The sequence below is a fragment of the Saprolegnia diclina genome (assembly GCF_000281045.1).
Source record: "Saprolegnia diclina VS20 unplaced genomic scaffold supercont1.40, whole genome shotgun sequence".
NCBI lineage: Eukaryota > Oomycota > Saprolegniomycetes > Saprolegniales > Saprolegniaceae > Saprolegnia > Saprolegnia diclina.
In genome coordinates, this window is record NW_008246107.1 from 127,758 (window position 1) to 146,616 (window position 18,859).

The 18,859-nt window shown below is 60.7% G+C and overlaps 8 protein-coding genes across 8 annotated transcripts; 7 read left to right on the forward strand and 1 right to left on the reverse strand.

Annotated features, from left to right (window-relative positions):
- Nucleotides 1-730: 730 nt before the first annotated feature.
- SDRG_11217 (hypothetical protein) lies at nucleotides 731-3,223 on the forward strand. Its single transcript, XM_008617247.1, has one exon. The coding sequence runs from the start codon at nucleotides 765-767 to the stop codon at nucleotides 3,132-3,134; it is 2,370 nt and encodes a 789-aa protein (XP_008615469.1). The 5' UTR covers nucleotides 731-764; the 3' UTR covers nucleotides 3,135-3,223.
- Nucleotides 3,224-4,086: 863 nt separating this feature from the next.
- On the forward strand, nucleotides 4,087-6,471 carry SDRG_11218 (hypothetical protein; the record flags this gene model as incomplete). The annotated part of the gene is made up of 1 exon (XM_008617248.1): nucleotides 4,087-6,471. The coding sequence occupies one exon, from the start codon at nucleotides 4,087-4,089 to the stop codon at nucleotides 6,436-6,438; it is 2,352 nt and encodes a 783-aa protein (XP_008615470.1). The 3' UTR covers nucleotides 6,439-6,471.
- A 393-nt stretch (nucleotides 6,472-6,864) lies between these two features.
- Nucleotides 6,865-10,305, forward strand: SDRG_11219 (hypothetical protein). Its single transcript, XM_008617249.1, has one exon. The coding sequence runs from the start codon at nucleotides 6,906-6,908 to the stop codon at nucleotides 10,230-10,232; it is 3,327 nt and encodes a 1,108-aa protein (XP_008615471.1). The 5' UTR covers nucleotides 6,865-6,905; the 3' UTR covers nucleotides 10,233-10,305.
- A 161-nt stretch (nucleotides 10,306-10,466) lies between these two features.
- On the forward strand, nucleotides 10,467-11,816 carry SDRG_11220 (hypothetical protein; the record flags this gene model as incomplete). Its single annotated transcript, XM_008617250.1, has 1 exon — nucleotides 10,467-11,816. One exon carries the CDS (start codon nucleotides 10,467-10,469, stop codon nucleotides 11,814-11,816), a length of 1,350 nt encoding a protein of 449 aa, XP_008615472.1.
- Nucleotides 11,817-11,873: 57 nt separating this feature from the next.
- Nucleotides 11,874-12,953, forward strand: SDRG_11221 (hypothetical protein; the record flags this gene model as incomplete). The annotated part of the gene is made up of 1 exon (XM_008617251.1): nucleotides 11,874-12,953. The coding sequence occupies one exon, from the start codon at nucleotides 11,874-11,876 to the stop codon at nucleotides 12,951-12,953; it is 1,080 nt and encodes a 359-aa protein (XP_008615473.1).
- Nucleotides 12,954-13,531: 578 nt separating this feature from the next.
- SDRG_11222 (hypothetical protein) lies at nucleotides 13,532-16,383 on the forward strand. The gene has a single exon (XM_008617252.1). It carries the CDS (start codon nucleotides 13,548-13,550, stop codon nucleotides 16,290-16,292), a length of 2,745 nt encoding a protein of 914 aa, XP_008615474.1. The 5' UTR covers nucleotides 13,532-13,547; the 3' UTR covers nucleotides 16,293-16,383.
- Nucleotides 16,384-16,753: 370 nt separating this feature from the next.
- On the reverse strand, nucleotides 16,754-17,482 carry SDRG_11223 (hypothetical protein). The gene has a single exon (XM_008617253.1). The coding sequence runs from the start codon at nucleotides 17,400-17,402 to the stop codon at nucleotides 16,815-16,817; it is 588 nt and encodes a 195-aa protein (XP_008615475.1). The 5' UTR covers nucleotides 17,403-17,482; the 3' UTR covers nucleotides 16,754-16,814.
- Nucleotides 17,483-18,405: 923 nt separating this feature from the next.
- SDRG_11224 (hypothetical protein) lies at nucleotides 18,406-18,736 on the forward strand (the record flags this gene model as incomplete). The annotated part of the gene is made up of 2 exons (XM_008617254.1): nucleotides 18,406-18,567; nucleotides 18,626-18,736. The coding sequence occupies 2 exons, from the start codon at nucleotides 18,406-18,408 to the stop codon at nucleotides 18,734-18,736; spliced, it is 273 nt and encodes a 90-aa protein (XP_008615476.1).
- Between the last annotated feature and the right edge of the window lie 123 nt (nucleotides 18,737-18,859).

Genomic DNA, 18,859 nt, shown 5'->3' on the forward strand with positions numbered 1-18,859 from the left:
AGTACCGAGTTTACTTTCTACGAGTCCGTATTCGAGCGGTCGAAGACACCATATTTGGCTTCAAATATGTCTATCAATCAAAAAAAACTGTCAAAATGGATACTAGTACATGGGCGGGTATTTTTCGGCTTATGAACCATATACGTTGCAGCGTAAAAATGTTTGGCACACGGACGAAAGGAAGAAAGAAAAAAAAGAGGGAAGGAAGCAGCGAGAACACTGGAAAATCGGTATGCCGGTCTATGGCGTTCACCCTAAGACACCAAAGGTCTGGGCTCCGGTCTGGGCTGCCAGGAAGTGCTCCTTTGACGAATTAGACTTGATGTTTGTATGCTTGTTTGGATTATTGAGCCAAAATACGATTTATGGCCGACACGATAGGCATTTTGACCAATCAAATACGTTTTTTATGCTTACTGGCCGCGCTAACTAATTGCGTTGATCTGATTGGCCGCGCTAACTAAAATAGAATACACGCATTCTGTATTAGATCCAAAGAGATTTTTCTCGGGGCCAGTTCCATGGCGCTAGCATGATCGTGATCGTCAGGTCCGGAATGGACGCTGCACTCGCCGCACGGAGGCCCACCCACCTAGGGCGTTCCCGACGCCGCGTTGAATAATGACGATGGTAGGTCGTCGACGACGGCCTTGGCCTTGGACCGATGGGCTGCATAGCTCACGTAAACTTGGGGCTCCAAATAGGTCATATCCTGTTTTGGTTGGCCAAGGATATATCCTAGTTGACTTGTTCGAAGATCGCCAATGACGTTTTTGGAACGTGGGTCAGCCAGCAGAATGGAGCCCCACAGCTACGCCGGGCGCTGGCGCCGCAGCAAGGCCGCGACGAACGCGGTCCTCGAGTGGCTGCACCGAGCGACCAAGCCCAAGAGCAAGAACGCCAAGAAGAAGGTCAAGAAGAAGGGCGCGCGGTCGGCCGATACCGCGACGTGGACCATGGCGCAGATCTACGCGGCCGCGCTCGAGGTCGTCGACGCCGGCACGACCGTGCCATCCAGCGTCTTGCGCGACCTCATGGTTATCATTCGCCTCCGGTTCGACGCTTACATCAAGCTACCGGTCGACCAGCGCGACGGCCATGACGCGTACGTCGATGTGCTCCGCGCGGTATTGACCAAGTGGTTGCCGATCACGGACGACCTCAAGACGCTGGTGGGCCCTTTAAAGGACATGCGCACGGGCCGTCGGGACCGCGATGACGTAGGCCAGCGCGACTACTTTCCGCACTTGCCGCCGTTCGACGTCGACACGTATGCTCCGCCGGTCGACGACGCTGCTGACCCGAGCATCGCAAGCCTCGACGCGCAGCGCCGCGAGATGCAGTTCGCCTGCATGTGCTTTGTCTTGGACATGGCCGACCTTATGCACGATGCCAAGCTCGGCTGGATCATGCACAAGGAGTCGGCCATGTGCGTGAGCGTCCCAACCGCGATTACGAACGCCGCCGTCTACGCAATCGAAGTGCTCCACACCGAGCTGCGCGAGACGTACCCGCACCTCTCGGACTTGGAAGCGATCATGGCCACGCTGCGCTGCGGCCGCTTCATCGTCGAGATCGTCACGGTCCACAAAGTGTCGGTGGACAAGGCGGCGGGCATGCTCATGGTCGCTCGCCGCGCGGCCATCGAGCGTCTCCGGCCGCTCTCGATCCAAGTCATGACAAAGGCGCTGTCCACGTCATCGGCCATCGCGGGTCGCCTTGTCGACCGAATCGTTGCACAACTCGAAGGCGACGACTACTGGAACATGGACTGGACGACGACGCTTGGAAAAGGCGACAGCCTCACTGCGCTTCACGCGTACCTCAAGACGTTCATCGTGCACGCTCTTCGCGAGCCTGGGACGCGCGCAATCACGTATCCCGATACCTTTGGTCCGCCGTGGGTCGAAGGCGACGTCCTTCGCTGCACGCGCGACTTGTACCAGTCGTTCTTTGCAGACGTCTTGCCACCACTGCTCCTCGACGCCCAAGCCGGCTTTGCGTACTACGCACCCGTGTACGAAAATGAACTGGCGCCGCTCCGACGCCTCCTGACGGTGTACGTGCAGACGCAGCAGATCCCGGTCGCGCTGCTCTTTGCATGTCAAGCGACGCTCTGGAGCCTCTTCTTCACGCAAGGCCGATCGAGCGTTGGCGTCACGGTCGCGCGGCTCGCGCAGTCGACGCGGCGGGCGGTCGACGACGTCCGGTTGCAGCTCGACTGCTGTCGGCTCAACCCGGACAGCTGGTATGTCCCTGCTTCGACGCGCGAGGCTTTAGATGCCGCTTGCAACTGGCTCGCGCATCGCCGGCGTCTCGCAGCCCCGAGCTTGGTGTTTACCCAAATGGAGCAAGACCGCGCGTGGTACAACCCGTACATGGCCGGGCAAATGATGCTCGTTTTGCGTCTCGAGATGGGCTACATCGTCGGTCGGTCGGTCATGGATGACATTGGCCAGACGCACATGCTCTTGCACCTCTACCATGCGCTCTGGCGTCGAGGCAAGGTTGCTGCCAGCGCCGAGATGGAGCTGCTCGCCGATGCATTGCCGCAGGTCTTTGTCGACGGCCGGCCGAACAGTGATTTCGCAGCGGCCCACTTGCGGTCGTGGGGCTACGACCCAGCGAAGGCGACAGCGATGGCAGCTACGTTGCCTCTCGACAGCGCAAACATGCTTGCGACATCTCTCGAGGTGTCGAGCAAGAAGACCAAGAAGCCGCGGTCGCTGCCGTCGTTGACGGCAATGGCCGAGACGACGGCCTTCCGACGCGTGACGCAGCTCGAGCTACCATGTGGAACCTTTGCCGACGACTACACCGAGTGGATGCGGACGCTCCGAGATGAGATGGAAGGTGTGCACGACCTCAATTTGGCGGCGATCGGTCAGCTCTTTCGTGGTGCGTGGATCGAGATGGCGGACGCACTCGGCTACCACGGCAGCAAGAAACACGATCGCGCGCCCGAAGTACCCAACGTCGTGCGCTTTGCCAACGAGAACCGCTGTGTGCAAACACTGCTCGGCCTCTGCGACCAGGCGCCCGACGACCCGCGCCTGCTTGTGGCCGCAACGGCCGTCAAGAACCTCGTGCAACGCGTACCGGAAGCGCGTCTTGTGGCGGCGCGCGACGTCTAAGTACGAATTGTGTTCTGTACGAATCCAAAATCCCTGTTTAAAGAATTGGGTCGAGTTAATGTGTGATTGATATGCATATTGCTTAGCCAGTTGATGGTTCGTCTTGCTAGCTAATCGACGTACTTGGTGCGTCGGGCGTCGCATGCAACTGCTACGTGGATGCAGGCTCGTCGAGACGAGCAGGTCGACGCAGCTGCGTCGGGACCGGTGGCTTCATCACGAGCTTGGGTGATCGAGATATTGAGACCTTGGTCGTTCGCGTGGTTGTCTTGGGGGGTGCTGGAGGGGACGGTGCGATGGAAGGACTCGCGTGGGTCTTGGCGCGGGCGGCGCGGGCGGCTTCCGTCGCGTATAAAATGGGGTGGGCCGCTCGGAAAGCGGCGTCGGCGGCGGCAGCGCGTTCGGCGGCCACCGCTTGCTTGTGTGTCAGTCCGTAGAGGCTCATTCTTTTTCAAAATGACAAAGTGTTTGGACTAGGGATTGTAGTGGGAAAGGCGAGAACATACAAAAGCGTTCGAGTCTGCCCTGTCGCTTTGGACGAGCCGTGAGGACTGGCTTTTGTCGAGAATGAGAAGCGCGCTGCAGTGAATGGCTCGGCGTCTCTTGTATGAGAGCGTTGATTCCTTGCCCGCGCAGGAGGGACTTGAGAGTTGTTTCCATCTACTAGAGTACTAGTACAGCACAAGATTGCACACATCGCATACTAGTACATGTAGGGCGGACGATTCTGTCTCGTCAATCGACTGTGCGCCACTGTCACGACACTGCGGGTAGTGCATTTCTCGCTTCCCATGGCTCAGATCACGACGGTATGTCATCGACACCACCAAATGCGCTAGTTTTACATCAGCAATGCAGGAAACGAAACCGTTGGGTGTAACATTAATTATTGTATAACACTAAATACTGCGAAATGGTGTGAGGGATTGTGAATCAAAAGTGCAAAGTGAGCATGGCCACGTTTGTCGACGCCGTGCTGCGCCAGCCCGAGATTCTGGCTGCCATTTTTGGCTACCAAGCGGGCGTCTACGCTGACGTCGCGTCTCGGTTCCGCGACTTTCACTTGTATGTGGACTTTGAGCCGACGCAGGGCATGTACGAGGGCATCTACTGCCTCGACCCGAAGCTCGTCCGCACCTCGTACCGGTACCCGTACGACCCAGACACGCCGCCAGATGTGCTCACCACCGAGACGCTGTACCTGAACTTACATAACACGCGGGACGCTCGCTTCCCGCTGCACCTTGCAATTCTCGAAGGCGATTTGGCCGCGACCAAGAGCATTTTGCGCTGCCGACCCGACCTCGCGTACCAAGAAGCCATCGAAGCAGCGATACAGCACAAGAAGCTCGAGATCGCGGCGTTTCTCTTACATCAGCGGGACGCGCACCATGTACACGGGCTGCACCGCAACTTTGAAGACGAGTTCCAGCGCCGGCCGTCGCGTCGCCTCGACGACTGGCTGCCGTCGAGCCGCTCGACGCTCTACAAGAACGACGCATCGATTCTGGCGCTGCTCTGGGCCCACCGGCAATGCGACTGGGACGACAGCGACCTCGTTCATACTGCGTTGGAGCTCAACGCACTCGAAGCTCTTGCGTTTTTGATCGCGCATCTGCCACGCACGGCGCTCCGTGGCCTCTTGGACGTAGTGGCCGGGAATGGTCTCTTGTCGCTGGTCCAGCAGCTCAACACGATGGGCCTTGCCTGCACCACCCGTGCCATGGACGACGCTGCGGCGAACGGGCATCTCCATATCGTTACCTACTTGCAGCAGCGTCGCACCGAAGGCTGTACGACCCAAGCGATGGACGCCGCTGCCGCCAACGGTCATCTGGACGTTCTTACCTTCTTGCACGAGGAGCGCACGGAAGGCTGCTCGACGGACGCCATGGACCGGGCGGCCGCCAATGGCTACCTTGGTATCGTGACCTTCCTACACGAAATGCGCGTGGAGGGCTGTACGACCAACGCAATGGACGCCGCCGCTGCCAACGGCCATCTGGATGTTGTCACCTTCTTACACGAGAAGCGCACCGAAGGCTGCACGACGGCCGCGCTCAGTGGCGCCGCGGCGGCGGGACATTTGGATGTCGTCGAGTTTCTCGTGGACCACCGTGACGAGGGTGCGTCACCTGACATTCTCGACACCGCGGCCGCCGATGGCCGTCTCGACATTGTCATGTATCTGGACACGCTCGGGCGCTTTGCGTGCACGACCGCCGCTGTCGACGACGCCGCCAAGCACGGACACGTGGAGGTCGTCGCGTACCTCTTGGCGCATCGACGTGAAGGCGGCAGTCGAGACGGTGCCACGCAAGGCGCACTGGAGAGAGGTCACATTGCGGTCGTCGAGCGGCTCGTTGCCGCCGGGTACCCCCTTCCGGGAACCACCGGCAGCATCCTGCGGGCGATTCACAAGCCAACTGCCCTCGCGCTGCTGCAGCTCTACGTTGCGCAAGGCGTTGACCTGCCCACCTCGTGGGCCCGCGAGGTGCGACAGTATGCTACCAGCGATGTGGCCCAGTACTACTTTCAACACGCGCCAGCAGCCGCCAAGCATGCCGCTTCACGAACCCCAATATCCCGGTACAATCATGACTTGGACGATATCGAGACGGCACTGTGGAACGAAGACTTTGACGAGGTGCGCGAGCTCTGGGCGCAGCGCCCAGAGCTCCGACACGACCACTTGCTCGATCGTCTTGTGGGCAACGACGAGTCGCCGGCCAGTGCGATCGCATTTCTCATCGACGCCGGCGTCGGGCAGCCTCGACGCGTCGCGGTCGAGCACCTTCATCGCCGGAGCTTTGACATGATGACTCTCCTTTTGCCCTACTGTCTGCACCCGAAGGACCATCTAGACAACCTCGCCTTCCTTGTCGAATGGATGAAGCAGGCGTATGCGTTCACCCCGTCGATGCTCTTGGTCCTTAAAGCCGAGATGATCGCCCAAGCCACAGCAGCGAACTGCCGCCACCTCCACGTCGGCACTGTCATCGAGGCGGTCACGGAAGAGCTGTTGGAGACGGGCGCAACGACCTCGTACGTCCAATCGACGTATCGGGGCCTGGAGCAACGGGTGCTCTTCCGGTCGGGTGTCGCCGACTGGGGTCTCGCAACGCTCGTGGTGCATGGTCTCTCAGTCGAGGCCACCAAGGACAACACAAAGAAGCTGCAAATGTGGGTCGGCTGGGTGACGAACACGGCGCTCAAAGCGCATCTGCAGCGCCTCCTGAACGAAGCGATGCCAAATGACTTGGTCGCCGAGCTGTCGTCAATGTACGAGTACTGCGATTATTAACGATTTGTTATCAAGACGCTGTCATGCTGTCAGCCTTCCCTTCTACTAACTAGTATAGTTAGTCGGAGAGGCGTCAAAAGTTGTCGGTGGCGGTGATTTGCGCTAACGGAGCGTGCGTTGAGTTTGAGTTTGAAGCGTTGAGGCTGCGGGCTCGACGCAGGTGGCGTCACCAGGAGTCGCCGACAGCATCGAGTCTATCGTTGTATCTAGATGCGTGTTTGTGTAGTGGAGGTTCATCGTGGCGCCAACACGAGTCCTCTCTGAAGTGATGAAACGTGTTGGAGTTCGCGCACGTCCGACTCGCTTGCCATATGGTTGGTATGCGCCGGACCGATGGCATTCCCAAATTCGCGCACTCTGGATTCGATGCGCATCTAGACCCCATTCAATACAAAGAGAGAGATACATGAAAATCAGAACTTGAAACGCGTGGTCATCGACCCATTCGCCATCGCACTCGATCGTCGATGGTTGGCCTGCTGCGCAAGGAGGAAGCTTCGGTCCGCGCGCTCACGGTCGCGTACGCCAAGGCCATCGAGCACCTTGACGACGCCGGGTCCTTCTTCCATGCAGCGGACCTGCCCGACCTGACAACGCCGGCTATCCGCATCGATGGCCTCCTCGCCGGCGACTGGTGGAGCTGGCCGGCCAACGCCGAGGATCTCATCGAGCACCACGAAGCGCCCAACCGGTCGGGCCTCGTGGGCGCGCACCTCTTGCACTTTGACCATACAACGTACACGGAGAGCCGTGTGTGGGGCGAACTCATCCATGGCCTCCCGACGGCCATTGCAGCAGCGCTCAAGCCGGCAGGCGACATTGAGCCGCATCTGACGCACCTCGCGATCGACGGCGTCGACGCTCCGCCCGTGCTCTCAAGCACTGGCGAGATCATCTTTGGCCCCGGCAGCATGGGCACGCTCGTCGTCGCGCTGCCTTCGCCGCACGCACGGTCCATCACGATCTCCGCTGGCGCCGAGACAATGACCTGGACGCCAAGCACTGGCTTGAGCTACGCGGCATGGTATGGCGACTGCACTGTTGACGTGGCGCCGATCACCGACGGTCGGCGCGCGTACCTTGTCTACGACCTCGTGTACGTCCTGCCGCACACGTACCGGACGGCGCCAGCGGTCCCGGCGTCGCTGCCCGCGACGCTCGCAGCGCTCGCAGCCCGCCCCCACCAGGTGCCAACTACCTTTGCGTATCGCATCCAGTCCACGGCCAACGACGACGCATTGGACTTTGCGCATCTCGCGGCCCGGGATGCAGCCTTCGTGCAGGCGCTCGTCGACAGCGGTGCCTATGACGTGGCCCTCGTCGACGTCCGCGACCCGACGCCGCCACGGACGTTCCCAGACGCGATGCTGACCACGATCCGAGATATGCTCCTGCGCGCCCGTCCCAACATGAACGACGACGCCCAAGATGACGACGACGATGATGACGACGATGACGACGACGATTCGGGCAGTGACGAGTTCGATGACGACGCCGACGACCACGAGGCTGCGACGCCGGCGCAGGTCGATCAAATCGCATTCCGAGCCATGCAAGAGCTGTACGGTCGGCAGCGACCGCCGCCGCTGCAGGACGTCGAGCTGGACACGCGCAACTTGGCCGCGCTCATGGTCCGCGGCGCACAAGAGATGGAAGAAGACCACGGCCACCGGTGCAACGAAGGTCGCCCGTACGGCTATGACCCGGCCGACTTTGATACGACGGCGACCGTCGACGAGTACGACACCGGGTCGGACGCCGGCCTCGACGACTCAGACGACGACGACTACGACTCGGACGACTCGGAGCACGAAGACGAGGCCGATATGCTTGGCGATGACGACTCGTCCGACGACGACGACGATCTTTTTGGGTTTGGCCGCCTGCTCCTGCCCCGGTCCAAGCGCCCGCTGGAAATCTCGGGCGCCGTCGTCCACACCGCGTCCGGTGACGTCGCAGCGGCGCTGCAGACCCACCTCATCGACCGCGTCGTCGGCACGTGGGTCGGCACACGAAGCATCTACAACATTGTGTCGCCGGTCCTCGTCTTTTGGCCCAAGACGCACCGGGTGCGGCTCGTTGGCTACCGACACGCCTTTGACGCTCTCCAGCGCGCAATGACGACGCCATCAACGTCGGATATGCTCGGGTTCGACACGGTGCACGCGCTCGCCGTCGCGGTCATGGACACGGTCGGCACACCGACGCTTCCGACGCCGCCCGAGGACGCCACAGCGCTCGCTGAGTTTGTCACGTCGTCGACGCCGGCGCTACGCGCGCTCTTTGTGCGGCACATGATCGACCTCCGCGACGAAACCTCGCGGCGCGACGGCCGCGACTGGCTCATCTCGGTCTTGACCACCTTTGGCTGGGAGTCGATCGGGCCCGCGATCGTCGAGCTCGTTGCTCGGTCGAGCGCCGACTGGAAGGGAGCGGTGCTGACGCTGCGCTTCCTCGATACGCTGCTGCCGCCGACGGCGCCATACGCCCACCAGCCGTACTTTGGCGAGCTCGTGATCGGGTGCTGGTATGCGCTGCTGACCAACCTATGGTCGTTCGACGACATGAGCGCAAACGAGTGGCGGCATGCCATCGGCGTCGACAGCCGTGTCTCGTTGCTGCGCCATGCGTGGTCATTGGACGCCCGCGTCGCCGCGTACCATGCCAGTGACGCGCCGCGCGTCACGTGGCTCGGCGGCCACCTCCCGGGGCCCGTGCTGGCCACCATCCAGTCGTTTCTCGCGCCAGCGCCGTCGTTGCTGTCGGTCGTGACCAAGTATCCTGCTGCGTTCCACGGGCTCCACGTCATCTTGCCGGCGCTGCTGAGTGTGGAGAATGGGCGGCTCGAGGCGCCGTGGATGGCGCCGTACGTGGCGCTGGTGCATGCCGCCATCAAGTCGGAGCGCGAGCTGCCGATGCAGTGCCTCTCGGCCATCTTTGCCCTCGGCGCCAAACACGGCATCTTGTCGGCGGTCGTTCACAAGGCGTGGTCGGGGCACCAGAGTCGGACAACAATGCCGCTGCTGCGCGCCATTCAAGACGGTATGGTCGTCTCGTCGGCGTCCGACGTCAGCTCGATCGCGGACCTGGTGGCGACAACTGCGCACGCGCTCAACGAGGCCGTGTCGGACGTCATCATGTTTTATGACGGCATGGGCTACGACGACACGCCGCCGGTCAAGGAAGTGCACGCAGCGCTCTCGATCCTCGCAGTTGTGTCGCCGTCGCATCTGCGTCCGTTCGTCGACGATATTCTCACCAAGGTACATGCAAAGTCCGACCGTCTCTTCTTCGTCCGCGACCTCCTCTACCCGACGATCCGGTACGTGGACGCCAAGCTGCCGACGGCCACCGACCTTCGAGAGCGCTTGGTCGCTGCTGTCGTCGACGCCCTTGACCCGTTTCTGCGAGCGACGCGCCGGACCGGCCAAGCGAACTTTGCTCTGTCGTGCCGCTGCGCGCAGTGCCAGCGCGTCGCCGATGAGCTTGCCAAGCAGGCGCCGACGCGGTCGATCGACCAAGTGTTTCGTGCAACGTGCGACCAGCTCCGGGCGTTTGTGACCAGTTGGCGCCCACACCGACGAATTGCTGTGTCGTTGATGGGGGCGCGCAATATGCGCATCCGCATGTTCTCGGAAGCCGGCGCGAGTGCCCGACGCCTTCGCGACGAAGCGTGCTTGGCGTACCTCCGTGGCGGGGACATGGCGCTGCCAGCGACGCGCAAACGACCGCCGTCGACAACGCCGTCGACCAAAGCCAAGCGGGCCAAGCCGACCGCCGACGCCACAGAGTGAATCCCACGTTGATGCACATCATCCACACTTTATTTGCTAAACTATAAAAGACAGTTTGTACATTAGTTGTCGGCTTTCGAGTTTTCACAGTGCCATGTGGAAAGTGCAATTTCAGGTTTCAAGTGCGCGCATCCTGGGTGCGGTCGATTTCATTGGCTGGATAAACACGTGGGTAACGTCGAAAATTACGTAGCGAGTCTGAAACGCGCGAACGTGCAATTTCGATCGACACCGATGAGTGGCAGCCGCGTCAAGCCGATAGCGGCCGCATACGAAGCGGTCCTCTCGCAGCTCGACGACGGGCGCACGGACGCGCTGCCGCAGCTGCTCGCAGCGGTCGCCGCGCAGCCCAAGCAGTACGACTCGATGTACGCCTATTGCCTCTCGACGCGCGTACCGTCACTGCGCTTTGACGACCTCGCGCCGCATGACGCAGCGTTCGTCGATGGTCTCGTGGCCGCCGGGAGCTTTGACATTGCGCTTGTCCGCGCGCCGCGGGCCAAGGCGCCGGCGAAACACACTACCGACTGCCTGGCGTGGCAGGAGCGCAACGCGATCGAAGCGCGCGAGTGGGCCGCGCGACCGGTGGCCAAAGCAGTGCCACAGGACGTAGCTGCGCCGTGGGGCTACGATCCCGACCACTTTGACTATGCGGGCGGCGCGACCTTTCGAAAGCCGCGGGATCCCGAGGACGGGTTTTGCACGGGCGACACGAGCGCCGACGACATGCAATCGGGGCCTGACGACGACGACGGGTACGACGTCGAATGGCCCGATGATCCCTACAACGAGTTTGGCCTCACGGACAACGACACCTACGGCGGTGCCCACCGAGGTTACGACGACGACGACGACGGCTGGGACGGGGACGTCAGTGACACCGACAACGACGGTGGTGACGACACGGTGCGCTGCTACTGCCACGAAGCACCCGCGACGCAGACCCGTCGGCGCATCTCAGCGGTGCAGCTGCATGCGAGTTCAGTGGCGGTACCCGTCGCCGTCACGGACGCCCTTCTTGGCCGCGCCGTCGGTCGGTGGATCACGACGCGGTCGCTCCAGCAGTTGCACTCTGCGATTTTGGTGTTTTGGCCGACGCGTCACCGCCCGCGCTTTCTCGGGTTCGAAGCGGCGATGCGCGCGCTCCATTCTGGTGACACGCTCGGGTGGCCCTCGATCGACGATCTCGCACTTGGCGTCTTTGACATGTTTCAATTGACCGATGGCTACAGGACGACCGAAGCCGACGCGACCGCGATGTCGTCGTACCTCGTGCAGTCGTCGTCGTCGTCGTCGCTGCCCGGACGCTTTTTGCCCGACGCCTTTACCCTGGACAAGCAGGCGTCGCGAACCCGGGGCCTCCACTGGCTGCGCGACGTGATTGCAAAGTTTGGGTGGTTGAGCGTCAGAGACAGTATCGTGACCCTTTGCTCGTCGTCGTCGCCCGACGACGGCCTGTATCGGCTTGCCCATGCTATGCACTTTGCGCGGCGACTCCTTCTCGAGTCGGTCGTGCCGGCGCACGAAGCAGAGGTTGTCGCGGACCTCGCCAGCACACCTGGCGTGTGCTGTCGATGCAGCTGACCGCGGTGCGCGAGATCGACGCGTACCCGAATGCTATGCCGACTCGGTTCCGCAGCAATGCTACTGCAAGATGCGCTGGCCTTGGAGGCCCGGGCCGGGCGCCTGCGCGATAGCACTGGCAAGCACGTCAGTATCGTCTTGGCATGGACGATGATGATTTACTTACCCCACTACGTGCTCTCGGTGCTGCTTCCGGTGGTGCTCACCGTGCAACCGCCGGCCCTCGTCGCCGACCTCGTGCCGATGGTCGCCGACACCATCGAGTACATGACGGACGACGACCAAAGTCATTTGGCCGACGTCTTCCGCTTTGACGCACGCTACGGAGATATCCACGACGCGTACGACAACGTCGCCAACGTCATTGACACTGACGTCTTTGCGCCGTTCCTGGAGGCGCTGCGCGCCGGCATGGTCGTCGCGACCCCGACGCGAATCGTCGACGACGTCGTCCAGCGCACTCTCCGCCTCGTTGCGGGCACCGTGGCAAAGTCCACGGACGCGATCACCGGGCGTGTCTTGACCACGTACAAATCTATCCTCCGCGTCCCAGAGGCGATAGCTATTTGCCACCTCTTGTCGCCGACAGCGGTGTCGCGCCTTCTGGACGAAGTGACGGCCCTTCTCACGAACGCGCCGGACGCTCTCTACTACGTCCGCCGCCTGCTCTACCCGACGGTGTCGTACCTCGACTCGCAGCTCCCTGGGCTGTACTCATTGCCCCGAAACGCGATGGCCGCCGCCGTCCGGACGGCCCTCGTGGCCTTTCTACAGGCGACGCAAACCCCGGCGCCGGTGTCGCGGCTCCATACCGCGTGCATGTGCACTGAATGCAAGGACGTCGAAATGCAACTGGAGGCGTGTCAGCCGACAAGAGACGTCGACGTCGTCCGCGCCACGTGCCCCAAGCTTCGGGCGGCGGTAAGCGCGTTGCCCAAGCACCCGCGAGTGGCACTCGCCTTGCTCTCCATGTCGCGGCTAACGATTCGGATTACGTCCGAGGCCGCAGCGATGGCCGAGCGGCAGCGCGACGAAGCCACGGCAGCTCGCTTGCGCGTTGGGAAGCACAAGAAGAAGAGCAAGAAGAAGGGCAAGACGACAGCCGCATCACCCGAGGCTGTTGCCCCTAACGAGTAGCATTCCATACTCAGCTATGAAAACGGTGGTGTACCTCTCAGCTGCTATGACCTTTCGACCGACGGTGCACCAACGGTCGTAGTTGGAAGAAGGTGAATGGACGATTTTGCGCTGCGAGCATGCAGCGCACCATTTTGCATTTACTGTTCGGCGTCTTGAAAGGTACAATCTGTGAAACGGTGGTGCAATCAAGGATCGAAGCGGCTCCCAAGAATTGTCATTGGTTCTGCGAAATGAGGTTGAGAGCAGGAATTCCTTTGGGGATCATCCGTAAAAATTGGAACTATACGACGGACTACCTCTTTATCACATTCGTCATCAACACCCCAGAGAAAGACTGTCGATGGTCAACGCATCGCATAGTACTGGCATTTGCGGCATTGAACCGCTGCCTTCCTTTCGATTGCGTAGCAAACCGGTCACATTCTTAGTTTCTTAGTGGCACAAGGGGGACTCGCTCTCGACGTTCACAAGACCATCTTGATGGACGCCACGGATTGCTTTTGGGCCAATCCGCGTGCGTCGTCCTAGAAATTGGACGAATCAGCGACCAGGACTCGGCCACTTTGCCTTTTGCACCACCTTTCCCAGACGATGGCCACAGCGCGGATCGACGTCGTCGCCGGCTTCAACCGCGCAGTCGAAGCGATCGGCGACGGCGGCCGCCACTGCTTCACCGCCGAGTACGACGATAGCGTTGACCCGATGCTGCGCGTCCGGGGCGTCAACCAGCGCCTCACGTGGCCATTCTCGGCGCGCCAGGCCAAGCAGCTCTTTGCACTCTACAAGAAATCGCCGGCGTGCATGATTCCAGCGTTGGACCTCACAATCAAGAACGACGTGGCGTGGGACGAGCTCCTCGAGGACGACATCTTTCCGCGCATCGAAGAGGAGCTTGTGCCGGAAGGGCCGTTCGAAGCGGTGCTGTCCCATCTGCACATTGACAGCAATGGCACGACCGCCAAGCTCCTTCCGACGAACCGCGCGAAGGGATCGTTTGGCACGCTCTGCGTCGTGCTCCTCTCTGAGCACGTCGGCGGCGACATCCATGTGACCCACGGCCGCCACACGCAGGAAGTGTACACGGGCGACGAGCTCTACGCGTCGTTTGTAGCATTTTACAACGCCACGACCCTCACAGTATCGCCCATGGACCACGGACGCCGCGTCATGCTGGTCTACGATCTGGTCTACATGGAAGACCACGCGAGTCGTGACGCGCCGCCGTCGCTCTCGGCGGTCACGACGTCGCTGGCGTCGCTTGCGACGATCCCGCGCCAGTACTATGCCAACCTCGCGTACCGCTGCACGCACCAGTACATGCTCCTCGACTTTGAAATGCTCTTGGGCGTCGACCTTGCGTTTGTGCAGGCCGTCGCCGACACGGACGTGTACGACATTGCGTTTGTCGGCGCGCGGAAGAAGCCGTACCATGGCGACTTGACGACCATGTCGGAAGAAGAGCTCGAGCGCGACCGAGCGATCGCCGAAGACCCAAACGCTCTCATGCGCGTGACGACGTCCGACTTTTACCCTGGATGCAACACGCCACCGGTGGTCAAGGCGTGCCTCCGCGCGCGACCGCTCGGCCCCGTCGTCGGCGCGATCTACTCGGAGTCGCTTCACATTGTCGTTTGGCCCAAGCAACACCGGGTGCGCATTCTCGGTTGGGCCAAGGCCATCGAGCACCTCAAGCTGCTCGTGAAGCAGTCGACGTCCGACCTCCTCGGGTACGCCTCGACCGACGCCTTTGCACTGGCGACCATCGAGATGCTGGGCATCAACGACCGCAAGGACGACCCGAAGAACGTGGATGTTCCGACACCGCTCGACGTCCTTCCGCTGCTGACGGACCTCGACAACCTCGACGTCACGGCCACGTTCATTGCCGACTTTATGGACTTGTCGGCCGGCATCGAGTCGACGGCGGCATTTGTGCGCGCGTCGCTGACCCGCTTTGGGTGGGAGCCGCTGCAGCCGTCGATGGTGGCGTTCATGGCGCGCGCCAGCAGCGAATGGCGCGGACTCGCCGACGTCTTTCGACTGCTCGTCAACCTCGCGGGCTATGTGTTTACACATCCGGACGCGATTGAGCTGCCGATTTGCGACTCGTACAAGGCGCCGTGGAGCCTCGAGCTTATAAAGACGTGCTGGCACACGCTGGTTGAAGGCATGGCGGCGCTCGACGACCTCCCGCCGTCCGTCGATGTCCTCACGGTGCTCGAGCCGTTGGGGTGCCAGGACCTCCTCACGAACGCGATCGTTGTCCAGGCGTACCTCGAGCAAACAACGACGTCGCCGGTCCACGGCGCCTTTTTGCGCGGGAAGCTGCCGCCGTCGCTGCTTCGGTGCGTCGATTCGTACCTGTACCCGACGTCGCTGCTAGACGTCGTGCGCGCCAAGCCAATAATCTTCCACCCGGTCAACCTCGTCGCACCGACGATCCACGCACTCTTGCAGCGCCGGGACATTGCGCCGACGATCTCGCTTCGCGCCTACATGCAGCTCGCATGGCGCGGGTACTTGGCCACAAGCCCTCGCCGCATCTACATGCTGCCGCTCGCGGGTATTCTGAGCTGCGCCGCCAACGAAGTCAAGCTCAGTCGACTGCTCCATGGTGCATACGAGCGCCACGGTGTTGTGCTCGCCCCGGCCCTCGCCGACTACCTCGCGTTGGCACCCCTTGTCCGCGAGGCGGATGCCGATGCCATGTGTGCTGCAGTCATGCTCACGGTCGAGGCCATGTCAAGCCAACAAGCGCAAGACCGGTTCTACATTGTCAACGGAGCCATGGCAGTCTTTGGCTGCCTGCGCCGCCCGGCGGCCATGGCCGAGGCAGTCGCGTCGATCGTACGACAGTTTTACCATCCGCCGGCGTCCCTCGAAGCCGTTCGGTTGATCTGGTACACGCTCTTCAAGCAGGTCCACGCGTCGTTTCCCGACGAGGTGGACGTACTGAAGCGGCTCGTGACCATGTGCCTTCCGCCGCTGCGCGCGCATTTGGCGTCCACCCCGGCGCCGGTCGCGCCCAACTTTGCGAATCCGTTCTTATTCGTGCCCTGCTCGTGCACACAATGCAGCGAGATCCAAGCCTTCTTGCGCGACGGGTCGGCCTCGGACTTCGAAGCGACGTACGTCCAGCCCTGCGCCAAGTTTACAGCGTACGCCGCGTCGATGGCGTCAAATCCGCGCGTTGACATTCAAATCTTTGGCGACAATACCGTTGCGATTGAGAAGGCCGGGCACCGCGAGGTCGCCGACCGGAAAATGGACGAAGCGTCGGTCGCGCACCTCGAGGCCGTGGCCGCGCGGCTCGGGCTCACCAAGCCGTCGAGTTGAACCAGTGGCCTTGCTAACACGACTGAGTTATGAGCGGAACGGTTTGTAAGCGCGTTTGGCGGGTCGTGTCAATACATTAAACGGATGATTATTGAGCCTTGGTAAGGGGTAGGGTCGACCGTGGAGGGACAGGATGGGACTCGGAACGACCATACGAATGGCCAACTCGTTGAGGCGCCAGCGAGAGGATCGTGAGAGAGTTCGAGGGTGGTCGGCAGCTGACGGCATTGCGGTGGTGTGGCGTTGTCGATGCGACTTAGTTGGTGGAGGCAGTATTCCTTTGCGATCAGGAGCCCACTCTATTGGCAAGAGTGCTCATAAGGACTCGTCGAGCCACGAGCTCTACCCTGGATACAAGCTTGGATACGTGATTACGTGTAAACGGCATCGAGCGTTTGCAGGATGGCTATCCAAGCGAGCTATTTAATCCATCCGTCGTGCGTCCGATTATCGACAACTACTAAGACATGCGAGTAGTAGATAGTACATGAAGAAGGATAATATATATTGGTGCGGAGGAGACTAGGCAGGGATGTTGATCCAGCCTAGGATCGTTTCGTTGGTCGACGCCGGTGCAATCGCGTAGCCGTCCTTGGTCACGGTCGCCGCGAGGCGCCTCGAGTAGTCTTGGTCGGATGGCCAGACACTGTCGTCGTGGTTCTGTTCGATAATGTCCACGTAGTCGTCGGCGACGCGCGTGATGACGGCGACGTGGCCCGTCTCCTTCATGTGGCCGCCGTGGTCCCAGATCAGAAGCGACCCGACGCGCGGCCGTGTCGGTGCGCCGTTGTGACACCGGTCGACGGCGACCGGGCGCTCGTCGGCGACCGTGGCAAAGGCGGTCGTCGGCGCAAAAATCTCGTACGCAAAACGAATCGACGAAAACGTGACGCCGCTGCGCACGACGAGGTAGCGCCGCGCGAGCTCGACGCACTGCCACTGCAGCCCTGTGAAGACGCCGTTGTGGAAGTGGACGAGGCCACGCGCCATCTTGGGGCAGGCGGCGTTGTAGCACGAGTAGACACTAATGTCGTCGCACACGCCGAGGATGGTACCAAAGGGGCAGCGCGTTGGCGCGGTGCTGCTCGAACAAAGCGCAGGCATGGACATGACGCGGGCGCTCCGAAGGCCATGCGTCGGCCATCGGCGGGCGGCGGCGCCGAGCCAGCGGGCTGTCGACTTCACGATCATTTGCAAGCTGGCATCCCAGCGAAGTCGGAATCTTCGGCAGGCGTTTGATTGGACATAAATTGACCAATTAAAAGGCAGGACGGAGTTTCCAGAAAAATGAGCAAGCCGACGTCAGAGTTCCAGGCAAGTTCAAGTGCCGCATGGCGCGCGTGGGTGGCCATGATCGGCCCGCATCCTGCGCATTTAGCGCGTTGACAGCCATTACATAGTCTTTTTCTAATATACGTAATTCACCTTATTTGAAACCGCAGCTACGTTGCAACGTGCTCGTCGGTCGACGCCAGGGTGAGCCCGAGAGAGCCCCAGACAATGATGCGTGAAGCTTGTGCCAAGGGCGTATACAATGTTTCATGACCTTGCTAGAGCTTTAGCTGCATTCAAGATGCTTTTTAGGCTCTTGATGCTGGCTCTCGGTGCAGGCAGAACAAAGCGCAGCCATTGATTATGCAAAGTCTTTGTGTAATTATGAAGATAACGCGAAACACGTTCATATATACTACAAGCTGGAACAGCGAGGAAAAGGCCAAATCTCCAAACTTTTGGAACTTTTTCCCTGCAACGAGTTGAGAGCTGAAAATTGGTATGGTGACTAAATGATATTTTCTCTACATGTCTAGTGTACTTGACAATATTAGTCACAGCGGGCTAGGGGTCCTTTGCGCGGTGTCGGTGCTCTAATCCTAAATAAATCGAAATTGGGAGGGTGACCAGCAAAGTTCCATACATAAGGACGTTTGCCTTGTCACGCAGTACTAGAATATGGTGCGCTATGCCTCACGAGAGGTGCAGGGGATGCTGCAGCACAGTTCGCAGATTCGAGCCAGTGCGACTGCCAAATTTACGACTTTTAGCCTCTTCTATACATAATTACCGGATAAAAACCGGATGTATTATTTGAAATTGCACGCTTCGCGCCGCGACGATGAGCGCCAAATGCGGTGTCACGAACTGCTCGTCCAAACGCAAGTACCGACCCCACCTCAAGGAAGTCAAGCGCGGCAAGATAAAGGCCAAGTTCGGGCCGTACGAGGACAGCCGCGACGAAGCACTGCTCGCCGGCAGCGTTCTGTTTGGAGCCGCGTGGGTGTTGCCAGGCGACGACGAGGGCGCTTCCTCGCCGGACGTCCGAGGCCTGCTCGCAGGCTGAGATCGAGGCCGCTGTCCGCGAGCACAAGGTGCACCGCTCGATCCATGACACAAATCGCCGCACCATCAACGCGCCTCTTCCGGAGCTGCAGATTTACTATTTGTAATGGTAATATACAAATGTACAGTCATTTAATTCCAAACAGGTTTCCGCCTATCCCATCGCAGTATTTGGAGCCTGGCCAATAAAAACGAGGGAGCAATATATTGGTTTCTCCGCCGTTCCAGCT

Coding starts and splice junctions, on each gene's coding strand:
- SDRG_11217 (XM_008617247.1), top strand. CDS start 765: ATGACGTTTTTGGAACGTGGGTCAGCCAGCAGAATGGAGCCCCACAGC.
- SDRG_11219 (XM_008617249.1), top strand. CDS start 6,906: ATGGTTGGCCTGCTGCGCAAGGAGGAAGCTTCGGTCCGCGCGCTCACG.
- SDRG_11222 (XM_008617252.1), top strand. CDS start 13,548: ATGGCCACAGCGCGGATCGACGTCGTCGCCGGCTTCAACCGCGCAGTC.
- SDRG_11223 (XM_008617253.1), bottom strand. CDS start 17,402: ATGTCCATGCCTGCGCTTTGTTCGAGCAGCACCGCGCCAACGCGCTGC.